The sequence below is a fragment of the Dromiciops gliroides genome, chromosome 2, assembly GCF_019393635.1.
Source record: "Dromiciops gliroides isolate mDroGli1 chromosome 2, mDroGli1.pri, whole genome shotgun sequence".
Taxonomy (NCBI): Eukaryota; Metazoa; Chordata; class Mammalia; order Microbiotheria; family Microbiotheriidae; genus Dromiciops; species Dromiciops gliroides.
This window is the reverse complement of record NC_057862.1, coordinates 653,537,054-653,564,295: the sequence shown is the minus strand read 5'-3', so window position 1 is coordinate 653,564,295 and position 27,242 is coordinate 653,537,054. Positions and strand designations below refer to the sequence as shown.

The following is a 27,242-nucleotide window of genomic DNA, read 5'->3' as shown; positions in this document are numbered from 1 at the left end:
AACTTGTCAAATCTGATGACGACACTGGTGGTAATGAAAGGGGGAATATAAAAGACTACTAAAGATGACCAAATCTTTGACAAGAAATGGAAGGCTTTAGGGGCACAAATGATGTTTTCATCATTGCTGCTGGCCAAAGGGCAAATTTATTAAGAAGAAGGTACCTGAGAATGGGATTAGGGATTCTGGGCCACTACTTAAAACAGTGCAATGACTGGCTCCTAACGAGGGATGGAGTGCACCTAACAAGGTCTGGTAAGAAAGTGATTGCCTGGAAACCTTCAAATCAAATCCCAAAGTCTTAAAATTGACAAAGAAGGGAGGAGGAGAAAGGGAAGACAGAACATCTAGGGTATATCTACAATAGCAGTAGAAATGACGAGCAATTCCCAAGAGATAAAATTCAGGGGAGGAACTAACAATAAAACTCATGGCCTTGGCTATCTATACATAAATACATAGAGTTTGGATAACAAGAAAAGTAAATTTAAGGTTCTGTGCTAGGTACTGGGGGAGAGGGAGAGGAAAGAGAGAGAGAGAGAGAGAGAGAGAGATCGAGATCTCTCTTAAGGCAAGGAGGCAACTGTGTCTGACTTTACAGATAACAATGAGGATAACACATGACTGGACACTGCTCTGAAGGGTATCTTTTTTTTTTTTGGTGAGGCAATTGGAGCTAAGTGACTTGCCCAGGGTCACACAGCTAGTAAGTGTCAAATGTCTGAGGCCAGATTTGAACTCAGGTCCTCCTGACTCCAGGGCCAGTGCTTTATCCACTGCACCACCTAGCTGCCCCTGAAGGATATCTTGTACCCATTTCAAAAGGGAAAGGAGAAGTATAAGGTGATGTGTGTAGGAGACAGCCCTCTATATTGAGATAAATTCAAGTGACAAAATTCAGGAACCTGACAGATGAGGAAAATAAAATGGAAAGCATCTGAGAGATCAGTCACCTCATACTTATTACGTGCCTACCATGTGCCAGGTGTTGTGCTAAGTACCAGAGTATGGGAGGCGGGGTCCAAATCTGGGATCTTACCAGCAGAAGGAACCCACAGGGGCCAATGGGAGGTGAAGAGGCTTGCCAGTAGTCATATAGCCAGGAAATGCTAAAGGGAAGATTTGAACTCAAGTCTTCCTGACTGAGAAATTGGTCTTAAATGAAAAAAAAATCAACTTTATTAGTACAAGGTGAGGGAGGTGTGGTTAGTTAATCTGAAAAGATCTCCATAAGAGTCAGTGTGTGATGGGAGCCAGAAAAACTAAAAGGGGCATTATTTTTAGAAGAAGGTGGGGAGAGAGAGCCCCTCTGTCCACAAGGTTGCCTGTACAGAGCATTCCTGGTCAGGTATGGGTCAGACTAGCTGGCCACTGAGGTCCTTGCCATTTCAGATTCTAAGTTTCTTAGTAAATAAGAAGAGAGAAAAGGATGAAACATGGGGAAAAGGAGGAAGGAGAATTCCAATACGGAACAAAATATGTCTGTAAAGGTTATTTTAAGGGACATTCATCCAATACATACTGTACTGCAAGAAGCAGGATGTGAAATTCCTGACTATCTTCCCTAATATGAGATGTTTGGTCAAGCTGCAAATCAGTCATAAAGAAGGAAGATTCTCAACACTTCTAAGATGGCAGCCACCAAGAAGGGAGGGATAGCATTAAAAAAGAGATTCTTCCTGGCGTGAGATCATCTTCAACTGGCTCTCAAGGAAAAAATCACTTCATTTAACAAATCCTCCATGCTGTTTCGGTACCCATCAACCACTAATAACTGGGGTCTTTCATGGTTGAGAAACATCCGGACAGAACTGGCAACCCAACGGCCTGGATGGAGAGCTCTTAGCAAAGCAGCAGCATCAGAAGGGCTCTTCGAACTCTGTCTGCCCAACTAGAGGGGGAGGCTCCCTACCTGAGGAGGTGATTCTGCCTAACGATTCCCGACAGACTGGCTCTCTCTGGGAAAGCCGTGTTCAGGTCACGGACATGGGGACAGGAAATAATAGCAGTGCGCACAGATTATACCAGAACCCACCTGTGTTGGATGGAGTGAAGCTTGGCAAAGATGGGCTGTTGAGGCCAGGGAGCAACACTGGGGGAATGCCCTGTAATGCCGGATAAGCTGTGGGGAGGTTAAGAGCTTGAAGAGGAGGGTTGTCAAACATTCCCGGTTGCTGAGCCGCCAGTCCAAGAACCTCGTTGGCCTTCTTGATCCGATCCAACTCCTGCTGAGCCATCAACTGACGAACAGTCGCTGGGTCAAAGTACTCCTTCTCCTTGTCCAGCTGGCTTCCGATGGTGTCCTTAACTTTGGAGATATGCTGTTGAGAAAAGATATGGTCGCGTACAGACAGCCGAGCGCTGTACTTGATGCCACACAAAGTGCACTCTGTTTTGGGTCCCTCGTAACTCGTTTGGTTGATACCAAAATGCTTGGCCATGCTCAATTTTGACTTCTTTTCTTTCGCTCTCGCATTCTGGAACCAGACCTGAACAACTCTCTTTGGCAGTCCAATGTCATTGCCCAGGACCTCACACTCCAGCATGGTCGGCGTCCTATAGTCATTAAAGCACGACTTAAGGACCTTCAACTGAAGGTTAGTCATTTGAGTCCGAAAACGTTTCTGCCCCGGCCGATCTCCACTATCTCCAGACTTGCCCGCTGACCCACTGGCACCAGGGCTCGGGGAGCAGGGATCAGCAAGGCTGGACGTCTCACTGTAGTCCACCGTACCTTCATTGTCGTACTCCTTGCCGTAAAAGCTAGGAGCTGGGCTGACCAGACCAGAAGATAACCGATCTTCGTATTCAGACATTGCCATCATAGCGGCTTTGGTCAGCCCCTCGCTGGGCGCTGACGATTTGGTTTCAGTCGCTATTCCTGTCGCGCTGTCGTTGTCTGCATTGCCCTCGTCTCCAGTGGTGGTATCTGTGATGGCTGTGTTCACAGAGGAGCAGTCGTCATTGTCCAGCTTGGTTTGGTCAAAGTTGAGGTTAACTGAGGACATGGAGGGGCTTTCGAAGTCTTCGATTCCTTCCACTTTGATGGAGGAAGGGCTAAGCAGAGTTCTGGGGGACAGCTCCATGGTTTTACCCACCGGAGAGAGGGGAACACCCTGGCCGTCACTACTTCCTGGCGGCAAGTGGGAAAAGCCGCTTCCGTCAAAAATATCCCCTTTCACCTGAATCCCACCATCACAATCCAACAGCATGGCAGACAGAGTCAGGTTGTACCCAGCTCTTTTGGCTTCGTGCCAGTGCCGCGACCGGATGTGGGCCTCTAGGGCAGTCTTGGCTTTGAAAAGCGCCCTACAGAAAGGGCACCGCCTGTGCGCCTGGGCGGGGCCAACAGCCCGAAACTGTCCTTTCCTTTCCCGAGCTCGGGTGTTCTGAAACCACACTTGTACCACACGCTTTTTCAAGCCCACTTCGTGAGCGATGTGATCTAACATCTTCCGGGTCGGGTTGGAGTCCAGCAGGTACTTTTGGTAGAGGATTTCCAGCTGCTCCGGGGTAATGGTCGTCCTTAAGCGCTTATCTCTTTGAGGCTCCTCTCCTCCAGTCCCGCTGTCATTCTCCCCAGGGCTAGCGCTAGCCTTCTCCTCCAGCTTCCTCTTCAGAGTGTTCATCGTGGAGGTTGGGGTTGAAGGAGAGGTGGCCGAGCTGGCTGGAACTTGGGGCAGCGCACCAGAGAGCAGCTGACTCGCGAGAAGTGGGTTACTGGGGTCAAACAGCATGAAAGGCATGTCCAGCGTCCTGTCCAGAAACTGGGGGTGGATAAACTGGTTCTGTGCACTTAAAAAGTGAAGCTGCTGATGTTCTTGCCAGTGTTCAAAGGAGGGGAATGCCAGTTTGCACTGGTCACACTGGTAGGGGATAAGCTGAGGAGGTAGGTTGGCCAGCTGTTGGGGAGTGGACGTGTGAAGAGGCTTGAGAGACAGGTGAGAGAGCTGGGAGGACGGGCTCGGGCTCGACTGGGGCAGGGCACACTGAGGGGGAGGAACTTGCTGGGGAGGTTGCTGCAGGGCAGGAGAGGACAGCTGAGGGTTCTTGGGCTGGGCTGTGTTTGTCTTCTGTTCCAACTGGTCTGGCTGGGGCTGGGGCTGGGGCTGCGGCTGCGGCGGCTGCTGCGGCGGCTGCTGCTGCTGCTGAGACTCGTGCTTTGGTTGTACTTGCTTCTCTTGGGTTTGGTTTGGCTGTGAACTTGGAGGTTCAGGCTGCTTTGGTTTCTCATCTGTAGCTTCTAGTTTCGAGCCAAAGGTGGAGGATTCGTCAGCCTCCGCAGTGAGCTGCAGAAAGGTCGAAGACGTCGCATTGGCAGACGAGGCTGGGGCGCTGTAGGCCTGCGAGGGCATCGGCGTGCTGCAGGCGGAGCTGGTTGGAGTCAACATCTCCATGGCGTCCATGGAGTCCTCATTTTGGCTATCGTCCTGCCCGTCCTCATCCTCGTCTTTGTAACACAGCTTTTTCTGGTGCTTAATAAGATCAAAAATACGTTGAAAGACTAAGTTACATTTTTTGCACTGGTAGTTTAAATTGCTCGTTCGGATATACCTGTCGTTGGTAAGCTCCCGCCTTTCTCCATCTTTGCCCTCTCCCTGGTTCTCGTAGTTTTTCCTGGCCTTCTGTCGGGCGTTCTGAAACCAGACGACTATGACTCTGGTCGGGAGGTTCAGCAAATTAGAAAGCTGTTCGAACTCATCGTCCTTTGGGTAAGCGTTGGCATCGAAGAAATCCTGCAGGACTCTCAGCTGGTAGTCCGTGAATCGCGTCCTAGAGGACCTTTTGCTTCCCCAATACTCATGTTTCTGAGGTTCCGGGGAAGGGGGCCGGGAGTCGATCTTGAGTTCTTCTAGGCTAGTGATGGGTGGGTTGCTGAAGTTGTAGGGCGAGTCTTTGTTCCGCTGACGCTCCTTGAACAAAGTGTTTCTGAACCAGTGCTTGATGACTTTCTGGGGCAATCCAGACTTGTCCGCCATCTCTTTGATCTGTTCTTCACTGGGGGAGTTGTTGATGTCAAAATACTGCCTGAGGACCCGGAGTTGGTCGTCTGTGATTCTGGTCCGGGGCCTCTTGTTCTGCTGCTGGAGCAGGCTAGGGTTGAGCTGATGTTGGTAAAGCTGAGCCAGATCGGCCGGCAGAGGGTCAACGGGACCAAGCTGAGGGGGCAGCTGGGCTGGCAACGTCTGCAGGGGCATGGTCTGCATCATGAGTGGTGAGAAGATGGGCAGCTCCATTGGCATGGAGAGTTGTGTGAGCGGCACAGAAGGCTGGGCTGGTGCAATTGTGGGAGAAGTGATAGGAGGGGCTGGTGTGGGGAGGGTAGGAGTAGAAGCCGGCTGGGGAGGGGCAGCAGGGAGCGGAGGTGGCGGGGGCGGGGGAGGTGGCGGGGGTGGGGGCTCCGGAGTCTGAGGCCTCAGTGGATACAGTTTATCGTAGTGTTCTCTGTACTGCTTGGCAAACCTCTCCAGCTGTTTAAAGGGAAAGTAATTCTGGTGGACGTGCTCCTGGTGACTCTTCAAGATGAGAACGTTGGAGAACAGCTTGCCGCACGAGTCGCACTCCAGTTTTTCCAAGCTGTCCCCGGGCTCCGTCTTCCCACTCTTCTTCTGCACTTTCTGCTTATTCTCGTTATACTGGATGACCAGCTCAAAGCCAAAGTTCTCCAACAAAGCCTTGGTGGCGTTGCCCCTCGCGTCCGAGGCGATGCGCGGCGGGAGCATGGAGGGTTCCGAGCCACCTCCTGCTGCAAAGTCCTTCTTGTCTTTGGGCTTCAAGGTGTCTGCGAGGGATTCCTTAGGGCCTGCGTTCCCCTCTCCCCTCTCCACGTTTTCTCTTTCCCTCTGACCCTCCTTGTCTTTTTCCTTGACGACGATGGTCTTATTCTTCTTCTCTGGGTGCTGGCCCTGTGGGAGGAGGGCTGTATGCGGCTGGGAGAGGGAGAGCTGGCTCTGTTGTTGCTGCTGCAGGATCTGCTGGTGGCTCTGCTGGGGGAGCTGGACCTGAGCCTTCAAGTCTTCCAGCAGGGTGGGGCCGGTCCCTGTGAGCGTCAGGCTGGCCCCGCTCGCGACAGGCAGGCTCACATCCGGGTTGAGCTGGAACTCAGCGCTGGGGATGTAGAAGGGGAAGAGGAGATGCTGCTGTTGCTGGAGTTGGAGCAAGGTCTCAGTGGTCATGGGAAAGTGCGGCAGGAGGGTGGGGTTAAACAGCTGAGACTGGAGGAGGGCCGCCTGCTGCTGCAGCTCTTGCTGCAGGTGGGCCTGAACCTGGGCCTGGGCCTGGGCCAGCGTCTGCGCCTGCTGCTGCTGCTGCTGCGCCTGCTGTTGCTGTTGCTGCTGCTGCCTGGAAGCGATCATATCCGCCAGCTTCTTTCGGTTGACCTCCTTGGGCTCCGAAGGGGAGGCAATGTTGGCACCGACCGGATTCCCAAGGGGCGGCATCCCGACGCTGTCGCTCGTAGCCTGGCTGAGCAAACCGGAGCTCGGGGCCACGCTGGCATTGCCCGTGCTCACCGCGGGGAAGGTGTTGCCGCTGCCACCCGTGCTCACCGGACTTGGTGCCGAGGCTCCCAGGGAGACGCTGTTGCTATTGCCGGTGCCGTTGCTAGCCCCGCTGCCCCCCGCGGCCTCCAGCTTGGCCGCGCGAGCCTTGGTTTGATGCAACACGGACCTCATGTGGATCTCCAGAGTAGAACTCTGGCTGTAGGCCACGTTGCAGGTGTTACACTTAAAAGGTTTGTTGTCTGGGCTACTGGTGGGCTCGGGCTGGCCAGTGGCGGACTCCTGGAGGGCTCGTTTTAACTTGTGCAGATGGGAGACGGAATTATAGTGAACCAACAGAATGTTCTTTTGGGTGAAGGACTCCTTGCAGACTGTACATTTGTACGGGCGGGAAGGATCCAGAAACTTCTCCATGGTGAAGTTTGGGCCTTTTCGGAAAGGAAGTGCCCTCTTTGGTTCTGAGCCCGAATCCTCTTGGACCGAGCCCGAATCGCTGCCCGTGGGGCTCTGCTTCTCCTCCAAGTCGCTCTCCTCTTCCTTGTCCTCCTCCACAATGATGGTGTGATCTTCCGCCAAGGACGGGTCACCCATGGCCAGGAGGTCACCATTGACCAGGAGGCCGCTGTAGAGTTGCTGGATGTCCGCCTCGCTCAGCTCCAGGTGGCTCGTCTCCAGGTGCTTTTTCAAGGCCTGGAACGTCCGAAAGCTGCGTTGGCAGAGGCAGCACATGGTGGCTGCCCTGATGACGTGGTACTGGGAGTGGAGCTGAAGCTTCTCCACCGTCTTGAAGGCCAGGCTGCACTGGTTGCAGCGGTACTTGTACACATGGCGGTCCGACACGGGCAGCTGAGGCCGCTTCGCGTGCACCTCATTGAAGTGCGTCTGCAGGGCCGAAGAGGTTTTGAACACTTGGTTGCACCCCTTCTTCCAGCAGAGGAAGCCCGACTCCTCCCGGGCGGAGCTTGGGTCGGCGGGGGAGGCTTTCAGCTCTCCGCTGTGTTCCGCACTCTCCGAGGGCAGGATGCTCTTCCCTATATCCTCTGAGGTTTCTGCGAGATAGAGCAAACCCCGAAGAGAAAGAACAACACGTTAGAAATGTCAGCCAGAGTTTTCCACTGTGATAATAGCTCATTAATGCAACGTGATCAAGGAAGGGGAGGGGGAAGCCACCCTGAAAGAGCGAATCTTCTTTAAAATGTGCTTTTATCTTACAAAGCAAGATACAAATAGATGAGGAGTAAAAGAATGAATGAAAAAGTTACAATTTACAACAGACCTTTAACATAGACAATTGTTCTGGAAGTTGAAGGCACACTGAAGTTATCCTTGCTTTTTTCAGTCTTTATTTTCTTGGGTCTAGAGCAGCTACTAATTTTGGCCCAGATCTCTTTTATTTTTCCCCATTTAAGTCCCAGAAAATTTGCAAAAGGGAAGAAAAAAATGTTGATTCTTAAAAACTCAGCCAAATCATATTGTGTTTGGCATATAATTTCTGTTCAAATGGAGACTATTTTACTGCATATTTCTCTTTTAAGGAGGGAAATCTACCCACCTATAAATTGTAAGGGTTACTACTAACCTCCATAAAGTCAAGGGAAAAAAAACACACCATTCTCTTTTAAGTTAAAATCCAGTTGTTGAACTTTTTTCATCCATGATAGTCTACAATGAAGCCATCTATTACCACAAGACAATTCTCTAAGTCTCTACAATGAAACAGGAAATGGCCCTGCTAGACTGAATTTCTTACTACATCTTGGGAGCAGTAATATCTACAAACACCCTCACTCTCTTAAAAAAAAAGATCTCAGTGTTTTACCACATTAGGTGGGGAAAGCTGACCATTTATGGTTGGTTGATGGTGCTGTGATATCAGATGTTTTAGTTTTGGGGAGTTCATTCCATAGGTTTAACTCTCAAATCAGACAACTTTAAGTCTATGTGGTGCTCTTGAGGGGTGAAAGATTCGAGAAGGTGTAAGCTCAAGATCTCTCCTTAACCACACAGCAGGAGACACCCACAAACAAGAGAGAACAGTACAGACTTCTACAAGAAATACATCTGTAGAGACCTTCTATTCTTCACCCTAGGGAAGTAAAACTTCACCCTTGAGAAGTAAAACTGAATCTTTAAACAGGATGGGACTGATCCTGTGCCTCCAAAGTCATGTCATGTAGTCCATTGGCCTGTAAGGGATAATTCCTCATGGAAATGACATTTAATCACCTAATGCTACCAGGCTTAGAGTTTCATTATTTGTTTTGTTGTTGTTGTTGTTTTTTGTGGGGCAATGGGGGTTAAGTGACCTGCCCAGAGTCACACAGCTAGTAAGTGTCAAGTGTCTGAGGCCGGACTTGAACTCAGGCACTCCTGAATCCAGGGCCAGCGCTTTATCCACTGCACCACCTAGCCGCCCCTTAGAGTTTCATTACTGAATCTCGGAAGCTGAGGTTACTTGGTTCATCAACTCAGTATTGTTTATAACAGCTACATAAGTACAAACACATACACACACAGTATGCGTACACAGATTTTTTTGTTAGTGCCTATTTCAAAACATTTGGGTCACAAAGCTGATCACATCCACTTAAGCAGAGAACTATACCAAAATTCCATTGTCTATCTCTCTGTCTTTCATCTTTAAATTATATGAATAAAGTACAAATAAAAGCCAAAGGAGAGAGAAAGAGGATGTCAAAGGCAAAAGACAGTCAACATGATCCTCTCATTTCCTCAACAGGTATAGTTCTGTGGATCAGAAATGATCCCCCAAACCTCCAAGGATGCTACTTTGGGCTTAGGGTTTGATTTTATGTCAATTCTCGGAAGGCAAGAATGAAGAAAACTGACCAGGCTGCTTTCCTGACTCCTCAGGGTTGGAGTTCCCATCTCGGTCGGGGACAGCGGCTGGGAGAAACATACTGCTGGGCATCATCATTTCAGGGGTGGTCACCTGAGGCAGGAGAGACAGAGAAATGAAGAGAATCAAATGGAGAGGAAGGGGAAACAAAATGGGAAGATGTTTAAAAATTCTTTAATAAGCAAAATGAGCCTTCCCCAGTGTGAAGCCGGAGGTGTCACTTTCCATAGCTCACTGAAGATTCGTGTTTATTAGACAAAGCTCACATCAGTCAAAAGTGTTTCTACGGTTACATTCTGGACATAATTAGCAGTGCACACTTGAAGAATAATCTTATTATTAATATTTTTCCTTTATGCAGAATTTTGACTTTGATCACTGACAATGTTTTGTCATGGGTTGTGAAACTTCTTGTGCAGCCAATTAGGTAGATAAGTTGAAAGGCCCACCTTAAGCTGCTGAAAACATAATAAGGGCCCTAATTAAATCATACCTAGTAAAGTACACTGTAATCTTGAAGCAGGGAGCATTGTAGTACTGTTTTCAAAATGTATTCAGGCAAGAAAAGGAGGGGAATAAGAGAGGGAAGGAAAGGGTAAGAATAAGAAGAAAAGGGAACAAAGGAAAGCAGGAGGATGGGCAGACAAGTTGGCAGATTTTCCAGGAAAACAACGTTTTGTAACCCTTTACACACTCAGATCAAGAGAAAAGGAACACTCCTCGTGGCTCACTCAAGTCAAGGATTTCTTCTGGAGGGGCTGCCATGGGCAGTAGACATCAGAAGGCAGTGTCTGATGTGGCCGCCGCCGCCGAGCCGGCCCTGTGGAATATCAGCAGCAGGGGAGGACCTGACCCTGCCATCAGTCGTTGGCCTTAAACACTGTGAGGCTCAGTCAATTGGCCCGGATCAAAAAGAGCCACTATTCTGCATCCGCTCCTCTCTATGCTTCGGTCTTTCCCACCATTTTGCCGCACAATCACCCACAGCCCTTGTACTTGGGGTTGAGAACCATCTTGCCTCACTACAACGTCTAACATCAGAACGCAGATTCTCTCATTCTAACAGGAGGGATGCCCAATTTGACTTGCAAGCACGGTCACACAACAGGTTCGCTCACTTTTGCCTGCTGGTATACAACAAAAAACAAGTCGGGGTTTGTAGTGCATTAACATGCTTCTCTAATGTAACTGGAAAACTTTCCCACTTTTTCTATAACAGTCAGAAAGATGGATTTAGAAGATTATTTGTATATGTTTATGAAATAAAACTCATATATCATAAAAATGAAAATTAATGTGTAAACTTTTAATATATTTGCATATTCTAAACAAAACTATTTTGAAGATAAAAAAACAAGTGAAATCATTATCTATTTTATTTGGTACCTGTAACCACTTAGCAGGAAGGCTGTTAGAGAGACAAAGTGTTTCAAAAATGTCTTCTCTACAGGAGAGGCAAGACAGTAGAGTGGATGGAGAATGGGCTTTGAAGGCAGGGATGAGCTGGGTTCAAATCCTGCCTTTGACAGAAACAGGTCATGTGATTCTGGCCAAGCCACTTAATTTCTGACCAGAAGTACTAATCAAGGGCCCCAGATTAAAACATATTCTGGAAATATTTAACAAAATATATAAAAATACAATAGAATATAGATAATGTTAATGTGTGGTTTTCAATGTCAATTCGTTTCAGCAGGGATCTTTATGGACAGTTCTGATTGCCTCATTTTTATTTGAGTTTGACAACACTGCCATACATAACTCTCTATAAGTTGCAGGGAAGGTGCTGAACTGAACTGGGAGAAGGAATTTCCTCATTGAGAAATTCCTAATATCAATGAAATCACAGGTCCTGTCCCAATCCAGTTTCTACACGTTTGCATCTTCCAAGTTGGGACAACACTTGTTAGACCAGCATTGATATTTAACATATAAATTACTATCTGTTTTGAAGACTTGAGCCATTCTCCAAATAGTTGCTGACAGTCATTACAATCACCAAAATCTCTCTTTAGGTTATGGCCCAAATGCTAAACATTTGGAGAGAAGCTGAATAATGACTTTATGGACATTAAGAAGCTACATCACAGTGGGGAACACCTGTCATGGCATGTGAAAGGCAGACACCAAACTCTCCGTTCACTAAATGACACGTACTGAGGGTAAGGACATCTGAGAATCATATACCAAAGAACAGGTGCAGTACAGGTGAGTAAGACTACGTGAGACAGCATTTCTGTCTCTTATAGACATCTGCACCCCCTTAATACAACATGTAACAGCAGCTGGTTAAGTCCAGGGGTTGATGAATCAATGGTGCTGAGAATGCCAAACTCATTCCATCTATTTTCTTTTTAATAGAAGGCATTTCTGACCAGTGTGGCTGGGGAGTCCAGTGGGAATCCAAGAAGTGAAAGGTCACCGATTAATTTATAGTAACCAGCCTCTGAAGAGGGGGTGGGGAATGGGGGGGTATATGTGTGTGGGGGGTGAGTTGGGGAGAAAGAGAAAGAAAATGAATATTCCCTCCTGCCCCTTCTCAGTCAAAGCTGCAGGATCAGTCCTTTCCTGGGATCTTTAGGAATTATGAAAAATAAATCATGGGAAATAAAAAAAAACCCTACAGAGTAAAAAAGAATAAAATTATCTAACACCTCAGCTGCACATCATTATAGAAAACTGTGAGCTTTTTATACACATTACAGTAAGGCAGACATCCCCACTAACAGACTCAGTAAGACGGATCAGTAATTGTTTTCATACACTTTAATTAGAAAAACTCAGATGGCTATGAATAATAATGGAAAAGAGAGACTTTTGCACTTGAAAGGTTGAAGTCAATCAAGTGTGAATGACGGCAAAAAAAGAAAAAAAAAAGAGACACCAATTCATCAGCCCTCTGTTGTCTCGTGGAGTCTTTAATCATAATTCCTGATTGGGATTCAAGAAGGCAGTAAGCAGAAGTCCTTTGTCTGCCTTCACCTTCCGTCAATTAACTCTCCCCGAAATATAATCATCAACCTCACATGCTCTTCTGCATCTTAATCGGGGTCTCCAAACCAATAAGTCTTGCCCTATATGTGTTTAAGTAATTACCTTTATCTACCTGCATCTTCATATATGAAGTATTCCCTTCCCTTCCCTGCCCCTGGGGGGAAAATGGTTTGGTATATGAAATTGTAACAGGCAGGAAACTCCCAGGAGGCAAAGGAAAAGAAGCCTAAGGGAAGGGGAGTCCAGAGATACTCTTTGGGTTGGCTTGTGTATTTATCTGAGCAAAGAGACGGCGGATGAAGATGTCTCTAGAAATCCATTTGCAGTAGCCTGTTCCACTTTTTTTTTTTTTAGTGAGGCAATTGGGGTTAAGTGACTTGCCCAGGGTCACACAGCTAGTATGTGTTAAGTGTCTGAGGCTGGATTTGAACTCAGGTACTCCTGACTCCAGGGCCGGTGCTCTATCCACTGCGCCACCTAGCTGCCCCCAAGTTTCTTTTCTTTCTTTTTTTTTTTTTTTACTGTTCCACTTTCAAACACACTTTCAAACACACAAATGTTGTGCCTTTCGATCTCATGTCTCCTTCCTCTGCTGATTTACTCTAGGTTCTGTATTTTAGAAGCCTTACTCTTGTTTCTTTGCTCAAAAGAGCTTAGCTCTGACTTCTCTTTAAAAATAATCCTGCTTATACATATTTCTCCAAAGAACATCTCTTTTCTCTGACAGAAATCAAGGAAAGTGGCTACTGTAGGTTTTTACTAACATTGTCTGACTCCCTCATATTCAAAGCATGCTTAACTGACCAACTACAAGTAGAGACTCATCTGGCTCAGCAACAGTTTACAAAAGAGAAGACAGAAGCAGTGGAAGAATCAAGTAAGGCCCAGATCTTGAGTCTTTTCCCACTATCGGTGTGGGATATGCTTAGGAGAACACACAGTATGGGTTACATTGATACCTGAGCTTCCTCAAGTTCGCTTCTGCTGTAGAACTTCAATTAACCAGTCCCAAATTAAATGGGACCCTCCAATAACTACAATTATAATTCTGCCTTCCTGTTTTAGGCAAAGGGGGAATATGACAATACAAAGCTGATAATAGGAACTAATTTTAAAAATAATTCCTAAGAATATATTAGTGTGTCTATACTTAATGTTGTATAAAGAGAACTAAGGACCACAATCAGGACTCTAAGTGAGTGTTAGAGCCATGATCAAAGAAATGTTCAGATATTTTCCCCATAAGTCACTAACTGCAGAAAAATGGACCTGGATTTTCTGGAAAAAATTTTCAGGAAGGGTTGAACCAATAGGGTTTTCTAGTAAAGCAGTAATTAAAGTGAAAATTCATTAACGAGCCACCATTCTCCAAGCATTTTGGTGAAATGGGATTTTGTGTTAGTAAAAGGTAGGTTTGTACCGCAGACCTGTATAATGAACTGGAGGAGTAGCAGGTAGTCTTTTGGGGAAGCCTGCCATTGCCTCAAAACCCTTAGTAGAAGAACTGACCCAAATACTTTTCTAGATCAGTAACGACGGGATCAGGGTGAAAGACTGAACAGATCAAAATCCTGTTGCCTGACAGTAACAACCAGCTGTTTTTAGCTGTTAAGTGACAAAACATCAGCTAACACTTTACCATTCTGTGATAAAACAAAGAGATTCCAATACATGGGAACAGCACAATACCACACAGCTGCTGTTGTGTTGATTTCGCATGACTTGACAAGATCCCAACTTTTGGTCACCCCCAAATCAACCCTTCTGCTGCGAATAAAGCATCTCTAACCATAATTCCCTTCCATTCATGAATCCAGCAGGTATTTACTGAATGGCTAACTTGTGCAGGGCACTTTGCTAGGCCCTGTAGGGGATACAAAGAATAAGAGGCTTCTCATGCCCTTGCAGACCTTATATCCTATTAGGGGAGAGGACATGCACATAAGTAATTCAAGGTAGTACATAATAAGTGTTGTAAGAGGTATAAACAAGTGAAGAGTTGGGAAGTGGAAAATATGTTTAGGGAAATCCAACATCAAATGGGCTGAAATGTAGGATTTGCACAGATTAACAAGAAAAGACTGTGATGGAAATGTAGATTCAGACCCAAATGTGTAGCCCCTTGAAAGCCAGGCTGAGGAATGTGGACAGTGCAGATGAGGGAGCACTGATGTTTTCTGAGCAGGGTGAGGTGAAAGATCAAATGTTTAGGAAACATTGGAGCATGAGGGTCAAAGAGTTCAAATTTGGGCTTATAGTTTTCCTCTCCATCAAAACCCTTTGCTGTCATGTTGGGAGACCCCATCATATACATTCATGGCCCCTTAAATATGTTAGCTTCCCAGTTCATCAACCTTCTTAGCTCCTACATCATCACTCCACCTCAGTCACCCACATGCATTGTCAGACCCTCAGTCTCACCATCAACTCTGTTCTTGCTCTATCATCTCTTAACTCTGATATTCCTCTCTCATCATCAGCTCATTGACTTCCATTTCTCTCTGTCTTTAATGTGGCCCATTTACCCTTTCCTTCTCTACTCCTACCTGTGGGAGATTGAAAATGGCTGGGGTAAGTCACAATCATGCTGACTGGGTCTGCTGCAAAACCCAGTCGTGCATTAGCTAATCTCGACTGGGCTCTCACCACTACATGGGCATCTTTTTATTCTTCCCCGATAGTCAAACACACTCTCCACAACACTAATTCTGAACTTTCTCTCTTCTCAAGATCTCTATACCATCCTGTCTCTAGGAGAAGACTTTGCCTACTGTTTTACTGAGCAAATGAAGGCTATCCACTGTGTCAGTTAACTGTCATTAATTAAGCTCTCCCTGTGGTTACCAACAATCTCCTCTCAAGGCTAAATTCAATGGCCATCTCTCTATTCTATCCGTCCTATCCCATGTCTCTCCAGCTTTTAATGGTGTCTACCACCCTTGGGGTACTTTCTGCTTCCTTAGCTTCCATGACTCTGCTCTGTCTTTGATCTCCTTCAGCCTCTCTGACTGATCACTCTCAGCTGGATCATTATCTCTTTCCCTGCTATGTCCCCCATGGGCTGAAACCCCTTTCCACAGCTGTCCCCAAGGCTCTAGCCCAGCTCTTTTTATTCCCTTGGTGACCCCACCAGATCTCACATTTTATTCATCTTTTCTACACAGATGACTCTCAAATCTATACTATCTATCCCCAGTATCTTCAGTTCTGCATCACCTAACTCTGCTTGGCTGGTTCATCAGAACCTTAAATGCAACAATTCTATCACAGAGCTTATCCATCATCCCTCCCCATCCCCAAACCTGTCCTTCCTTCGATTCTTCATCATTTCACTGGAGAGGGCCACCACCCCTTCTCAGGCATGCAGGTTTATATTCTTGGGACATCACATTTGTCTCTTTCTTCTCCCTTGCTACCTAGAGCCAATCAGTAGTCAAGTCCCATTGAGTCAACTTCTACATTGATGGCGCCAAATTTAATAGAAATGGGGTCAGGATCCCTGTGGGCTACATACTGACTTAGAAAGCCACATATTAACATCATCTACATTCTGTTGTATTTCTATTTATTTTGTTAGCTATTTACCAATTAGATTTTGTTCAGTTTTGCTCTTCTCCAGGCCATGGCTTTTTTTTTTTTGGACACCTCTTCTCTACAACATCTCTTCCTATCTTTCCACTAAATACTGTTATTATCTTATTTCAGGCACTCATCATTTCCAGCCTGGATTATTTCAGTAGCCTCCTAATTGGTCTCCAATCTATCCTCTATAAAACAGTCAAATTAGCATTTTTAAGACACGGATCTATGTCTGCTGGGGAAAAAAAAAGAGCATCAGCGGTCCCCTTTAGCCTCTAGAATAAATGCCTCAGGGTGGCATTTAAAGTCCTCTATAATCTGGATCCTGCTTATCTTATTCTGTACTGCTCCCCTTCATGGCCTCTACATTCCAGCCAAATTTACCAACTAGCTGCCCCACAAACTGGATATTCTATTTTCTGACTCTGTGCCCATGAGCTGACCCCTCCATGCTTCCACCTCTCAGAATGCATCATTAATCTTCAAGGTCCAGCCCACATGCCAATTTCTTCTAAAAGCCTTTCATCCCTATCCCTTTCCCCTATTCCCTCCCCTTAATTGTTACTGCTTTCTAGTCTAATCAAATAGTCTTCTATTTGCTTCTCCATCTACCCATCTCCCTCCACTAGATTTTTTTTTTTTGTTTGGTGGGGCAGTGAGGGTCAAGTGATGTGCCCAGGGTCACACAGCTAGTAAGTGTGAAGTGTCTGAGGCCAGATTTGAATTCAGGTCCTCCTGAATCCAGGGCTGGTGCTTTATCCACTGCACCACCTAGCTGCCCCCCTCCACTAGAATTTAAGCTCTTTAAAGGTAAGACATTCGTTACCTGTTCTACCAGGAAACCATGGAGATTGGTGTGACTGTTTATAAAGAACTGAAGAGACCCGACAATTTATCAGGTAAGGGTGTATCGGGGGAGAGGGGGAAGGCAGTACTGAGGAAGAGGAAGGGGTAAAAGATGATTCCAAGGTTTTGAGCCTGAGTAACTAAGAGAATCATGGATACTACTTACAGATCTGGAGAAGTTAGGAGGAGAAACTCTGTGTGTGTGTGTGTGTGTTTAAAGAAGGTTACGTGTGTGCTCTGGTTTGTACATGCTGAATTTGAGATACTGAATGAATCTCTAAGTGAAGCCGTCCAGTGGGCAGCTTCCTGAAATCTCACCTTCTTCAAGATGCCTCTCCTGCTTCCCTTTAATATCAGCATCTTCCCTTTGAGATTCTCTCTAATTCATGCTGTCTATATCTTGCTTGGACATGGTCATTTGCATACTGTCTCCCTCATCAGACAGTGAGCCCCCTGAGAAAGGGACTTATCCCCAGAGTTTAATACAGCACATGGTACATACAAGGCGCTTAATAAATGTTTATAGACTGACTTGAGCTAGTGTCTGTGTCAATTCAATGTGTTTTATCAAGTACCCACAGGGCATAAGGTATCAGCTACAAGGGAGGCAAAGATGAAAAATAGCACAACTTCCAGCTTGGGTGGAACAAAGGGGTGGGGAGGGGCTTCTGGGAGAATTTAGATTTAGGTTGGACCTTGAGGAAGAGACAGGGTTGAGATAAAGGTAGAGGGAATAACCTGAACAGAAATAAAGGTCTGGGCAAGTGGAAGGTAAGTTCAAGGAAGGCAAATGGGTTAATCTGGCTGGAGTCAATGGTGCCTGCCATCTAACTGGGGTGGGAAAAGGAAGGAGGGGAGATGAGAACCAATAAGTATGATACAAGGCCAGATGGGATAAGGGTAGGGAGAGGAGGGGGCTAGAGCAGATGGCAAACACAATTCGAGGAAGAAGAGAGATCACTTTTAGTTGGGAGAGTTTGGGGTATACTTCCACGGAGATGTGGCACCCAAGCAAGGGCCCAAGATGTGGAAGGAATATCTTCTACACATGGTGGTATGGCCTTTGTGACTTGCACAGAGGTTAGAGAAGGCAAGATAATATCTGTGAACGGCTGATGGCTCTCTGGATCACAGGGTCATGGATCCAGAGAGGGCAGGGGGCTTGGAGGTCACCTTGTCTAACCCACTCATTTTGCAGATGAAGAAACTGAGGCCCAGGAGGTTGAGTGAGAGAGAGAGAGAGAGAGAGAGAGAGAGAGAGAGAGAGAGAGAGAGAGAGCGAGAGAGAGAGAGAGAGCGCGCGCGAATGACCATGGTTACAAAGGCAGATTCAGAGCCACACTGTTGATGGCCTTAAAGAGCAGGCTTAATGAATTTGTTTTTTCTCTCTCATGTGATAGGAAGTCTCAGAAGGTTTGTGAAGATGAGAGTAGCAAAATCATATCTGTGCGTTCGGGTAGATTATTTTGACACCTGCCTGGGGATGGGCTGGAGAGGAGAGCACCTGGAGGCAGAGAGCAGAAAGCACAGCAAAGCGTGTGAAAGGTAAGAAAGCACTTGCCTAGGTTGGCAGCGGCACGAGGGCAGGGGTGGGAGGGAGGAATGCATTCCATGCTACTGCGCATTAGAATCCAAGCACGCTGAAACCTAACAGGCTGCTCGGTAGCTGTGAGGGACCATCAAGGGTCAGGACCCAAGGGTTTAAGTCCGAAGTAGAAACCCGAGTGCAGGGAGAAATCTGGGCCAGGAGGCCGGTGCTGTTACCGGGAGGCAAGCTGCAGAAGATGCCAGGGCTTATTATTCATGGAGAATAGCTATCTCCCCAAAGCTTTGGCTTTTCTAGGACAGCCAGGCATGCTTCCTTCCTTTGCCTCACACGATGTCGGCTGGGTCACAAGGAGGGGTGGCGGAGGCACCTACCGAGTCTTCTGGCTCAGCTGTGTCAATAAAGTGGGGGACTCAGGAAGGATGTAAGAGGTATTGTGGAGGCAGACATGGCAGCTGGTTGGGTGTAAGGGTTGGGGGAGAAGAGAATAATTAGAAATGGCTTCAAGGTTCCCAAGAGAAAAGGGAAGTTAGGAAGCAGGGTAGGATTTGAGGGAGAAATGAGTACACAGTTTTGGAAATATAGAGAGCTAGAGAGATCTAATGGATGCAAACATGGGGCTTGAAGGAAGGAAACTTATTAAGGACCTACTACGTGCCAGGTACTGGGCTAATGCAGGGGAATGGGATGAATGATAGAACAGAAGGGCCTATGTTCTTCTGTTCTAAGCCCTGGCATTTTTCTAGGCTGGGAACAATAGGTTTCCTCACTTTTCAAGACTGCTATTTGCCATTCTTTGTAGCTTTAGCACAATGCCTGGTATATAGTAAGTGCTCAATAAATGCTTGTTGACTTGACTCGGTAACTAGGAATGAGACCAAGCCTCTCAATTCAGCATGGATTTTGGAACTGCCTATTGACTCAAAGGCTTAAGAATGTGGAATGGGCACCCTGCATGCTGCCCCACCGCGAGGCTTTCAGTCCTTGTAGGCTGTTGTCACAGAGATAAGCCTGGCCCCAATTGTGACAGCTTGGGGAACCACCCTGATATAAAGGCTTTCTTGATGTAACGGGACAGGAGTTGACAAGAAGCCCAATCCCATGACTGAAGGTATGGAACAACGAAGTCTAACTAGCACCCCAGCAGAGTTACCATTACAACCCATTTCATTCTTTTCCTTGTGGAGTTCACACCCATGCAATGTCACATCTGAATGTTATTTGCAGGTTTACATAAACATACGGGTGGATATGTGTTTGGACAACACCTTAGATTTGTCTCCCTTGGAAGCCAGTGTTTATAGATGAAATTGGCTTTTCAGGTCTTATGGCTGCCAAATCTAAGCCCAGTAATGTTTCTTCTCCAGAGTCATGGTAGTACAAAAAAAAAAAAAAAAAAAGAAAACTCAAAAATGGCTCCAAATGGTTCCATTCATTGAACAAGCCTTGGGTCTATCATACTTGCTAGTAAAAAGGGGATATATGGAATAAGTGCAGATAAGGGAGGGAGAAGGGGAGAGAATAGAATGGCAAGGAAGGAAAAGTCAAACCTATATTCTACCTTAGTCAAACCTATATTCTACTATATACTAGATTGGTCTATTGGTTTCCATAAGCTTTTTCTCCCTACTCACGTGACATACTTGTCAATACAATTTAACCATAAAGCCCAGTTACTTCAAGGTCAGAGGTAACAAGACTGATGCTTTTAAAGCTAAATAATTAAAAGGAAATCAAAGCATTTTCCCCCTTTGCAGCTGATCACTCTGAATTCTTTTTCAATGTGCCCCACAAACAAGCTGAGTTTGACCTAGATCCTCATTAACCAGAGAGTCTGAGGACGACTGAAGGAACTCTTCAGAGGTCACTTAGCCCACCTGGCATCTAAGCAGGATGCTCCCCCTGCTTCAGCTTCCCACAAAATCACTGATGAGTGGACGTACCATCTCTGCTTGAAGACCTCCAGCAATGAAGTCACCACCCTCTGTGCTAACCCCACTCTTTTTTGGATAGTGGTAAGTACTTGGAATTTTTTACTCTCATCGAGCTGAATTCTACCTTTTTGAAATGTCCACTCATCCCTCTTACTTCTGACATCCAGAGCACAATGTAAGAAGTCTCACTTTTTTCCCCAGAACTTGAAGGGAGGGGTCCCTCCCCCCCGCCGTGTCTTCTGCTCTCTAGGCCAAGGGTATCAAATTCAAATAGAAACAGAGGGCACTAAACTGTACCTAAGGACTTCTGTGAGCCACATGCTAACTTCGAAAACCACAGCTTAACATTATATTCTACTATGTTTTTATTTATTTTGTTAAACATTTCCCAATCACAATTTAAAATATATATATATATATATATATATATATATATAATTGGGAGGGGCAGCTGGGTGGCGCAGTGGATAAAGCACCAGCCCTGGATTCAGGAGGACCTGAGTTCAAATCTGGCCTCAGACACTTGACACTCATTGCAATATATATATATATATATATATATATTGCAAATTCTTTTCTTCTCCAGACTAAACTAGGAATGGCATGTTTTCTCTTGACAGACGTCACTGCGGTCTTCTTCAAAATCTAGTACCCACCACTACTAATCAGTCTGTTGCTTTGTAGCAAAGAAGGTAGAAGCAGAAGCTATTGCTTTCTTTGCCAGGTTTTCTACCTATGCCAGACTGGGCACAATGCCAGGGAACCTTAAGATTCTGGGTTCTCCATTTCTCTCTTTTCTTTTTCTCTCAAGATCCCAGCTAATCTCATTATATCCCTAATACAGTATTTAGACACAACACCTATAGATGTACTCCAAAGGATTGTATGAGCATTCAGGAAAATTGGTGAGAGTGGAGGCCCAACACACAGCTTCAGAACCAGGACAAGAGGAACAGAGGGAAGATGGGGTGACAAGAAGAGACAGAGGGCGCAACAGAAACGCAAACGCAGAAAAGAGACGAGGTGGATTTGAGTGAAAAGCTTCATTAGACTCAGAGAGGCAAGCGATGGCAGCCTACCAAGGTCACTTCTAATTTAGCCCATCTAATTGGCAAACATGTTTCCAAATGGCTATCATCTCACAGGGCTCAGAATTAATGAAGCCCGATTATTTTCATTACCTTCATCTGAGATGGAGAAAGAATGAAACAGCAAGCACAAAGGCAGGCTTAGACAGCTAGAGGGGTGGGCATGAGAGCCACTATGTAAACAGGTGATATGGTTTCCTTGAGACACGGACAGAAAAGAAAAGAAAGACCTGAAAACCATCAGTCTTGAGTCCTTTCTCACTTAGGACAAAAAAAGAAATAACAGCTAAGGAAAAGAGGGGAAAGACAAAGATTTGAGAATACATTCTAGAAAGGTGTCACAAACAGGAATGTGAGGACAATGGTCACTAGGGCAGATGAGGCAGGGGCAGCTGAAGATGCTACATGCAGGGGTGGGAGGATGAATAAACACTACAGAAGAGAAGGAAAAACAGGGGTGAAGATCAAGTTGTTAGTGGGGCTGGAAGAGCACTGCTCAAGGATTATTCTCTTCTTCCCCTTTGACAGGATCCATCAGGCTGGAAGAGACATGGAATAAACCACATCTCATCTGCATTTAAGGAGCTTTTTCCAGAATTATAGTGAAGTAGCTGTTGTTGGAAAGAGGATTAGACTAGTTTAGAGGGCTGAAGTACCAAAACAGTCGTTTCCAAATGAATTAATTGGTCAGTAACAATGCCTTCCTAACCATGGCCCATTCCCTTGCAAACAAACAAACAAAAATCCTCACCAGTAATAATGGGCCTCAGTGTAAGAAGGACAGTGTGGCATTCATTGACACCTGCTATATACAGTAGCTAAACAAGTCAAGAGTGAGTACGATTAACTAAAAATTCAGATCTGGCTCCCTAACGATACCTTCCTAGTCATCTCCTCTCATCTTCTCTAGTTTTGTAAACTTCCCCTTTTCATAGATGATCTGTCATGATACTGCCTTGGGCTCTGGTGTTGGTGTGTTAGAGAGAAAATAGGAAGGGCATGATTCTCCAAGGACAGGGCCAATCCCGGTCATTCCCAGAGGAATATATTCTTCCAACCTCCTTGTTGGTATAAAAGGAAGGGGGCCCGTGAAAGACACAGATATGAGATGCAGAGCATAAGCAAGCAGCCGTTACCATGGCAACAGACATATTAGACACTGCAGGTTCCTGAAAGCTGTCTGATAAGGTATTATTAACTGAAGCCTCCTCAAAACACTCTCCATTTACAACTGAACGGAAAGACATTGTGTAGAAAGTAATCTACTTCCATTTATCGGGGTGGAATTAACTTTTAGTGGGAATGAAATCTGTTTCAAGCTTGATTCCAAGGTCTCGGACCAAGAGGGCAAAAATATTTATGAGAATTAACAGAATTATGTCCCCCAGACAATACCTAGGTTTGCCAGGACCGCGTTTCTTTTTGGGGTTTTGTGTGTTTTCCTATTTGGCAGCAGAAGGAAATATCCAATTGGGTCACAAACCCTCTCTTAATGACAAGAAGGCAATCCCTTGTCTTCCGCTGATAGCTTTTCAGTAACACCAAAGGAAACAACAGTCCTGTGATGTACAGAATTCATTCTTTTCCTCCTTGAACTGGCCACCCCATTTCTGAACATTGTATGTCCCCAGGGTGGGCATCTCAAATCTGTCATTTAAATACAATCAATAGAGAGAGTCATCAAAATCCCTAACACCTTTTATCAGGTGATCTACCGATCCAAATTTAGTTGTTCTTATGAGATAGGGATTGGTAAGGCTAAAATTTCCAAATGAAGAAGGTTGTTAGTCCTTTCCTTGTTGGTTTGTTTTTTTGTTTGTTTTGTTTTTTACTGAATCTCTAACCATTAGAAAATAACCTCTCGTCGAGAAAAAGAAAAGGCAACTAGGTGGCAAAGGGGAGGCGGGAAGACCTAACTTCAAATATGGCCTTGGATACCTCCTAGCTGTGACCCTGGTCAAGTCACTTCATCTTGTTTGCCTCAGTTTCCTCATGTGTAAAATGAGCTAGAGAAGGAAACAGAAAACCACTCCAGTATCTTTGCCATGAAAACTCCAATTGGGGTTGTGAAGAATCAGACACAACTCAACAACAACAAGATATGGGAGGGTGATATGGGGTGGGGGTGTGAAGGAGACAGACTGGAAATGACCTCACACACAAGTCAGGATTTGGGTTGAATCTTGAAGGAAGCCAGAGAATTAGGAAGTGGAGGTGAGGAGGGAGAGGATTCCAGCTGTGGGGGACTGCCAATGAAAAGGCCCAGGGAGCTGGGGGATGAGCATCATGTGCCAGGATCATCAGGCAGGTCAGCAGCACTGGATTGTGGAGTAAATGTAAGAAGACCGGAAAGGTAGGAAGGAGTCAGGCTGTAAAGAGAGGACATTCTAAGCGCTACTGGAGCTGACTGAGCATAGGGATGATGTGGTCAGGCCTGTGCTTTGGGAAAATCGCTTTTGTAATTGGGTTTGACTAAGGAGTGTCTTGGACCAAAATAACCCCCCAGCAGCTATTGCAATAGTCCAGGTGTGAGAGGATGAGGCCTGCACCCGGGTGGGGGAAGTGTCAGAGGAGAAGAAGCGGGCAGATTCAAAAGATAGATACAAGATTTGGTATTGGATATGGGGGGGGGGGAGGAGCAGAAATGAGAGCGAGAAGTTGAGAAGGACACGTAGCTTGTAAGTCCAGGTGACCAGGAGAATAGTGGTGCCCTTGGCGATCATAGGGACATTCAGAAGGGGAAAGGGTTTTGGGGGAGAGACAATGAATTCTGTTTTGGAATTTGAAATGCTCACCCAGTGTGAGATGTCCAAAAGGCAGCTGATGTAATGAGACTGGAACTCAGGAGATGGATTAGGGATGGCTCTTGAAATCATCAGCATAGAAATTTTAATTGAACCCATAGGGGATGATGAGATTAACAAGTGAGAAAAGAGGGCTCAGTTCACACCCCTGGGGGAGACTCAGGGTTAGTGGGCACAACCTGGATGATGATGCATGAAAAGAGAATGAGAAGTAGTGTTCATACAGGGGAACCAGAAGACTGTAGCATCATGAAAACCTCAGGAAAAAGTATCCAAAAGGAAAGTGTTATTGATAGTATCAAAGGCTACAGACAGGGTCAAGAAGGATGAGGATAGAGAAAAGGCCATTGGATTTGGCCTTTAAGAGATCAGTGGTAACTTTGGAAAGAGCAGTCTCAGTGGGATGATGAAACTGCAAGACAGATTATAGAGAGCTACGAATTAAGTGAGAGGTGACAGAACAGATGCACTGGGTGTAGATGGTTTTCTTAAAGAGTTTAGCCACGAAAAAAAGGAGAGCTATAGCAAGATAGCTAGCAGGGATGGGTAGGGTTTTTTTTTTTAAGGGTGGAAGAGACATGGGTATGTTTGTAGGCAGCAGGTAAGCAGTGCACAGGGGGAGATTAAAAATAAGTGAGAGAATGGGGATCATGGAGAGGGCAATTGTCTGGAGAAGACAGGATGGGATCAAGGGTACATGAAAAAGAATTTGCCTTTAATATTAAATATATTTTATTAGTACGATTATAAATTAGATGATATTATTCAAGTGCTTTACGAGGCTTAAAGCATGACTTACATATTAGCTAGTATTAATTTATTGATTACCTACACTTTATACTTACTTTCCTAGTTGCAACTTTCCCTCTCTTTCTTTTAACAAAAAGGATGTGTTTTATTTTCTATTGTGAGTCAGTCATGCAAAGTAATATAGACCCAAAGTCCCAAGGCTTAAATGAAACTTGGCCCATCATATAATCACAGTATAAGCACAAACTCTAACAAGTCCTGGAAGCATTGCTTCTGACCCCACTGCTCTGTTGGCTACAATGGCTCACCAGTCGTCAGAGCTTCATTGTAAAGAGGCTGATAAGTGAGAAGACTGGTGGAAATTCCTAGCCCTGGCATTCTCACATTTGCCAACATCTACTTTCACTCTTGAATAACTTCCAGAAATTTATCTGAAAATGACCACTTAGCAATATTAATGAAAAAGCTGGTATTAAACATTCATCCACATATCTTTAAGAGGACTGTACGTTGCTTGTGAGAGCTTCCCCATTGATCATCTACCAAGGTATCTTTAACAACTAGTACTCATAACTGGATCGCAAATAAATGCAATAATTTAGAAAAATAACAGACCAGGGGATATCTGAAAATGATATTTGTGCAATTTTTACATCACGATGTGGACTTTTAGACAACCCAAATCACCACAGCCACATGTTAAGAACCATGGTTGACAAATTCCCAGCATTGCATTGTTCACAGATTCATTATGCATGATTTGTTATAGATGGTGGTTTTACAGAAGATTTCTCAAGAGGTGTTTATTATAGCAGCCCCCAACTACCTAGGTGAGAAAATTCATCGGGCATTATGTGTATTATATTTGAACAGGTTTCAACTTAATAAATGACTTGAACCATTGAAATAGGAATGATGGCTATCTTCGTCTGAGGGCCACTGTGCAGAAGAGGAATTAGCAGAGATATGCTCAGTCCAATAAGACCAAGTTAGGAATGATTTGGTAGAAGTTGCAAAAAGGCAAATAGAGAAGATTGAAGAAAGAAAAAAAATTTCCCAACAATTCAAGCAATTAAAAAAATAGAATCTGAGCAATCCATGTTTCCATGCAAAAGTGCACAGTGGCAAATTGGCCCCTCGTATTAAGTATTCTCTGCACTGTGATGAAAAATGGGCAAAATTGGCTTGTACTGGGCATCCCAGAAGCCCCTGTGGATACTGCATCCTAAAATGGTTAGGCAGCTATCCTGCCCTGCGTCCTGAAAGGAGGAAAGAATTTGGGGGAGTCTAATAAATAAACACAATTCACATCTAATAGGGCATTGAGGACATGCTAAGGCTAAGCCTCTTTTGTCTCAGAGAAGTTAAAGAGAGGAATAAGATTTGAATGGCTTTTGTGGTTTTGTTACAGAATTTAGGGGATTTTCTCTCCTCATTTTTCCCAAGTCAGAACTGGGAGAAATGATGGGTGGGCATCTCCACCTACCGTCATGATGAGCTTTTCAACACAGTCTGGGGCCACACTGTGGAGGTGGGTGAGGTGCAGCTGCAGGTGGATCTTGTTATTCAGCATATCCTGACAGAGTGGGCAGCGCAGCATGGGCTGCACAGAGTGCTGAGTCATGGCGTGCACCCGAAGCCGGTTCACATCAGCGTTACTGTACTTACAGTACGGACATTGGAACATCTGCACGAGAAGGGAGGGAGATAGATTCCAACCAGCACCATGCCCTCCTCTTCCTCTTACCCGCCTCTCTTCCCATCAGCACTGCTGAGATCAGCTGCCTGGGGCCCTGCCTCCCCCCACCCTCGTCAGAACAACCTGGCCTCCCAAAGTGGGCCAAGCTGCATGCCTCACCTGCTCCGATCTGGCCTCCTCGGATGTTTTGGGTCGCTTGGAAGAGAGGGGGGGCTCTGAGCTACTCGGGAAGGATGTCCGTTTGGAGGCTGCAGGACAATCTGGAAGCTCCTTGTCTGCTTGGCTGGACGATGCTACAAGAGAAAATGGAAGTTACATTACAGTATCTATGCTGGGCAAGCAGCAATGGGGTTGCTGCTGGGTGAAAACCAATATCCATTTATAGCACAGGATTTCTTGAAAAACCAAGATTCCAGGAGGATGAACATCCAGGCTGGCAAACACGTTGGAAAGGAAGTGACTTTCTCCTCACTCTCAGTTAGTGCCTTAAGCATCCAAAGACTAGGAAAGGGAAAGGTAAGGAGCTGGGATAACAAGACCTGAAAGGGGATTTGTGTGTCTCCAAGCTAAGGACGCACAACTTGCCCCGGACTCCCCAGATCAGGATCTAAGCTCTTGCCTGGCAAGCGTGAGCGAGCGTGT

At 45.7% G+C, this 27,242-nt stretch overlaps 1 protein-coding gene across 1 annotated transcript in view; it reads right to left on the bottom strand.

Moving 5' to 3' along the window:
- ZFHX3 (zinc finger homeobox 3) overlaps window positions 1-27,242 on the bottom strand; it is a 311,215-nt gene that overhangs the window by 19,775 nt on the left and 264,198 nt on the right. The window contains exons 6-9 of the mRNA XM_043983329.1: window positions 26,760-26,893; window positions 26,388-26,588; window positions 9,351-9,453; window positions 2,036-7,549 (exon numbers count right to left, since the gene is read on the bottom strand). Coding sequence (XP_043839264.1) covers window positions 2,036-7,549; window positions 9,351-9,453; window positions 26,388-26,588; window positions 26,760-26,893 — 5,952 coding nt within the window. The remainder of the gene's footprint in view (window positions 1-2,035; window positions 7,550-9,350; window positions 9,454-26,387; window positions 26,589-26,759; window positions 26,894-27,242) is intronic.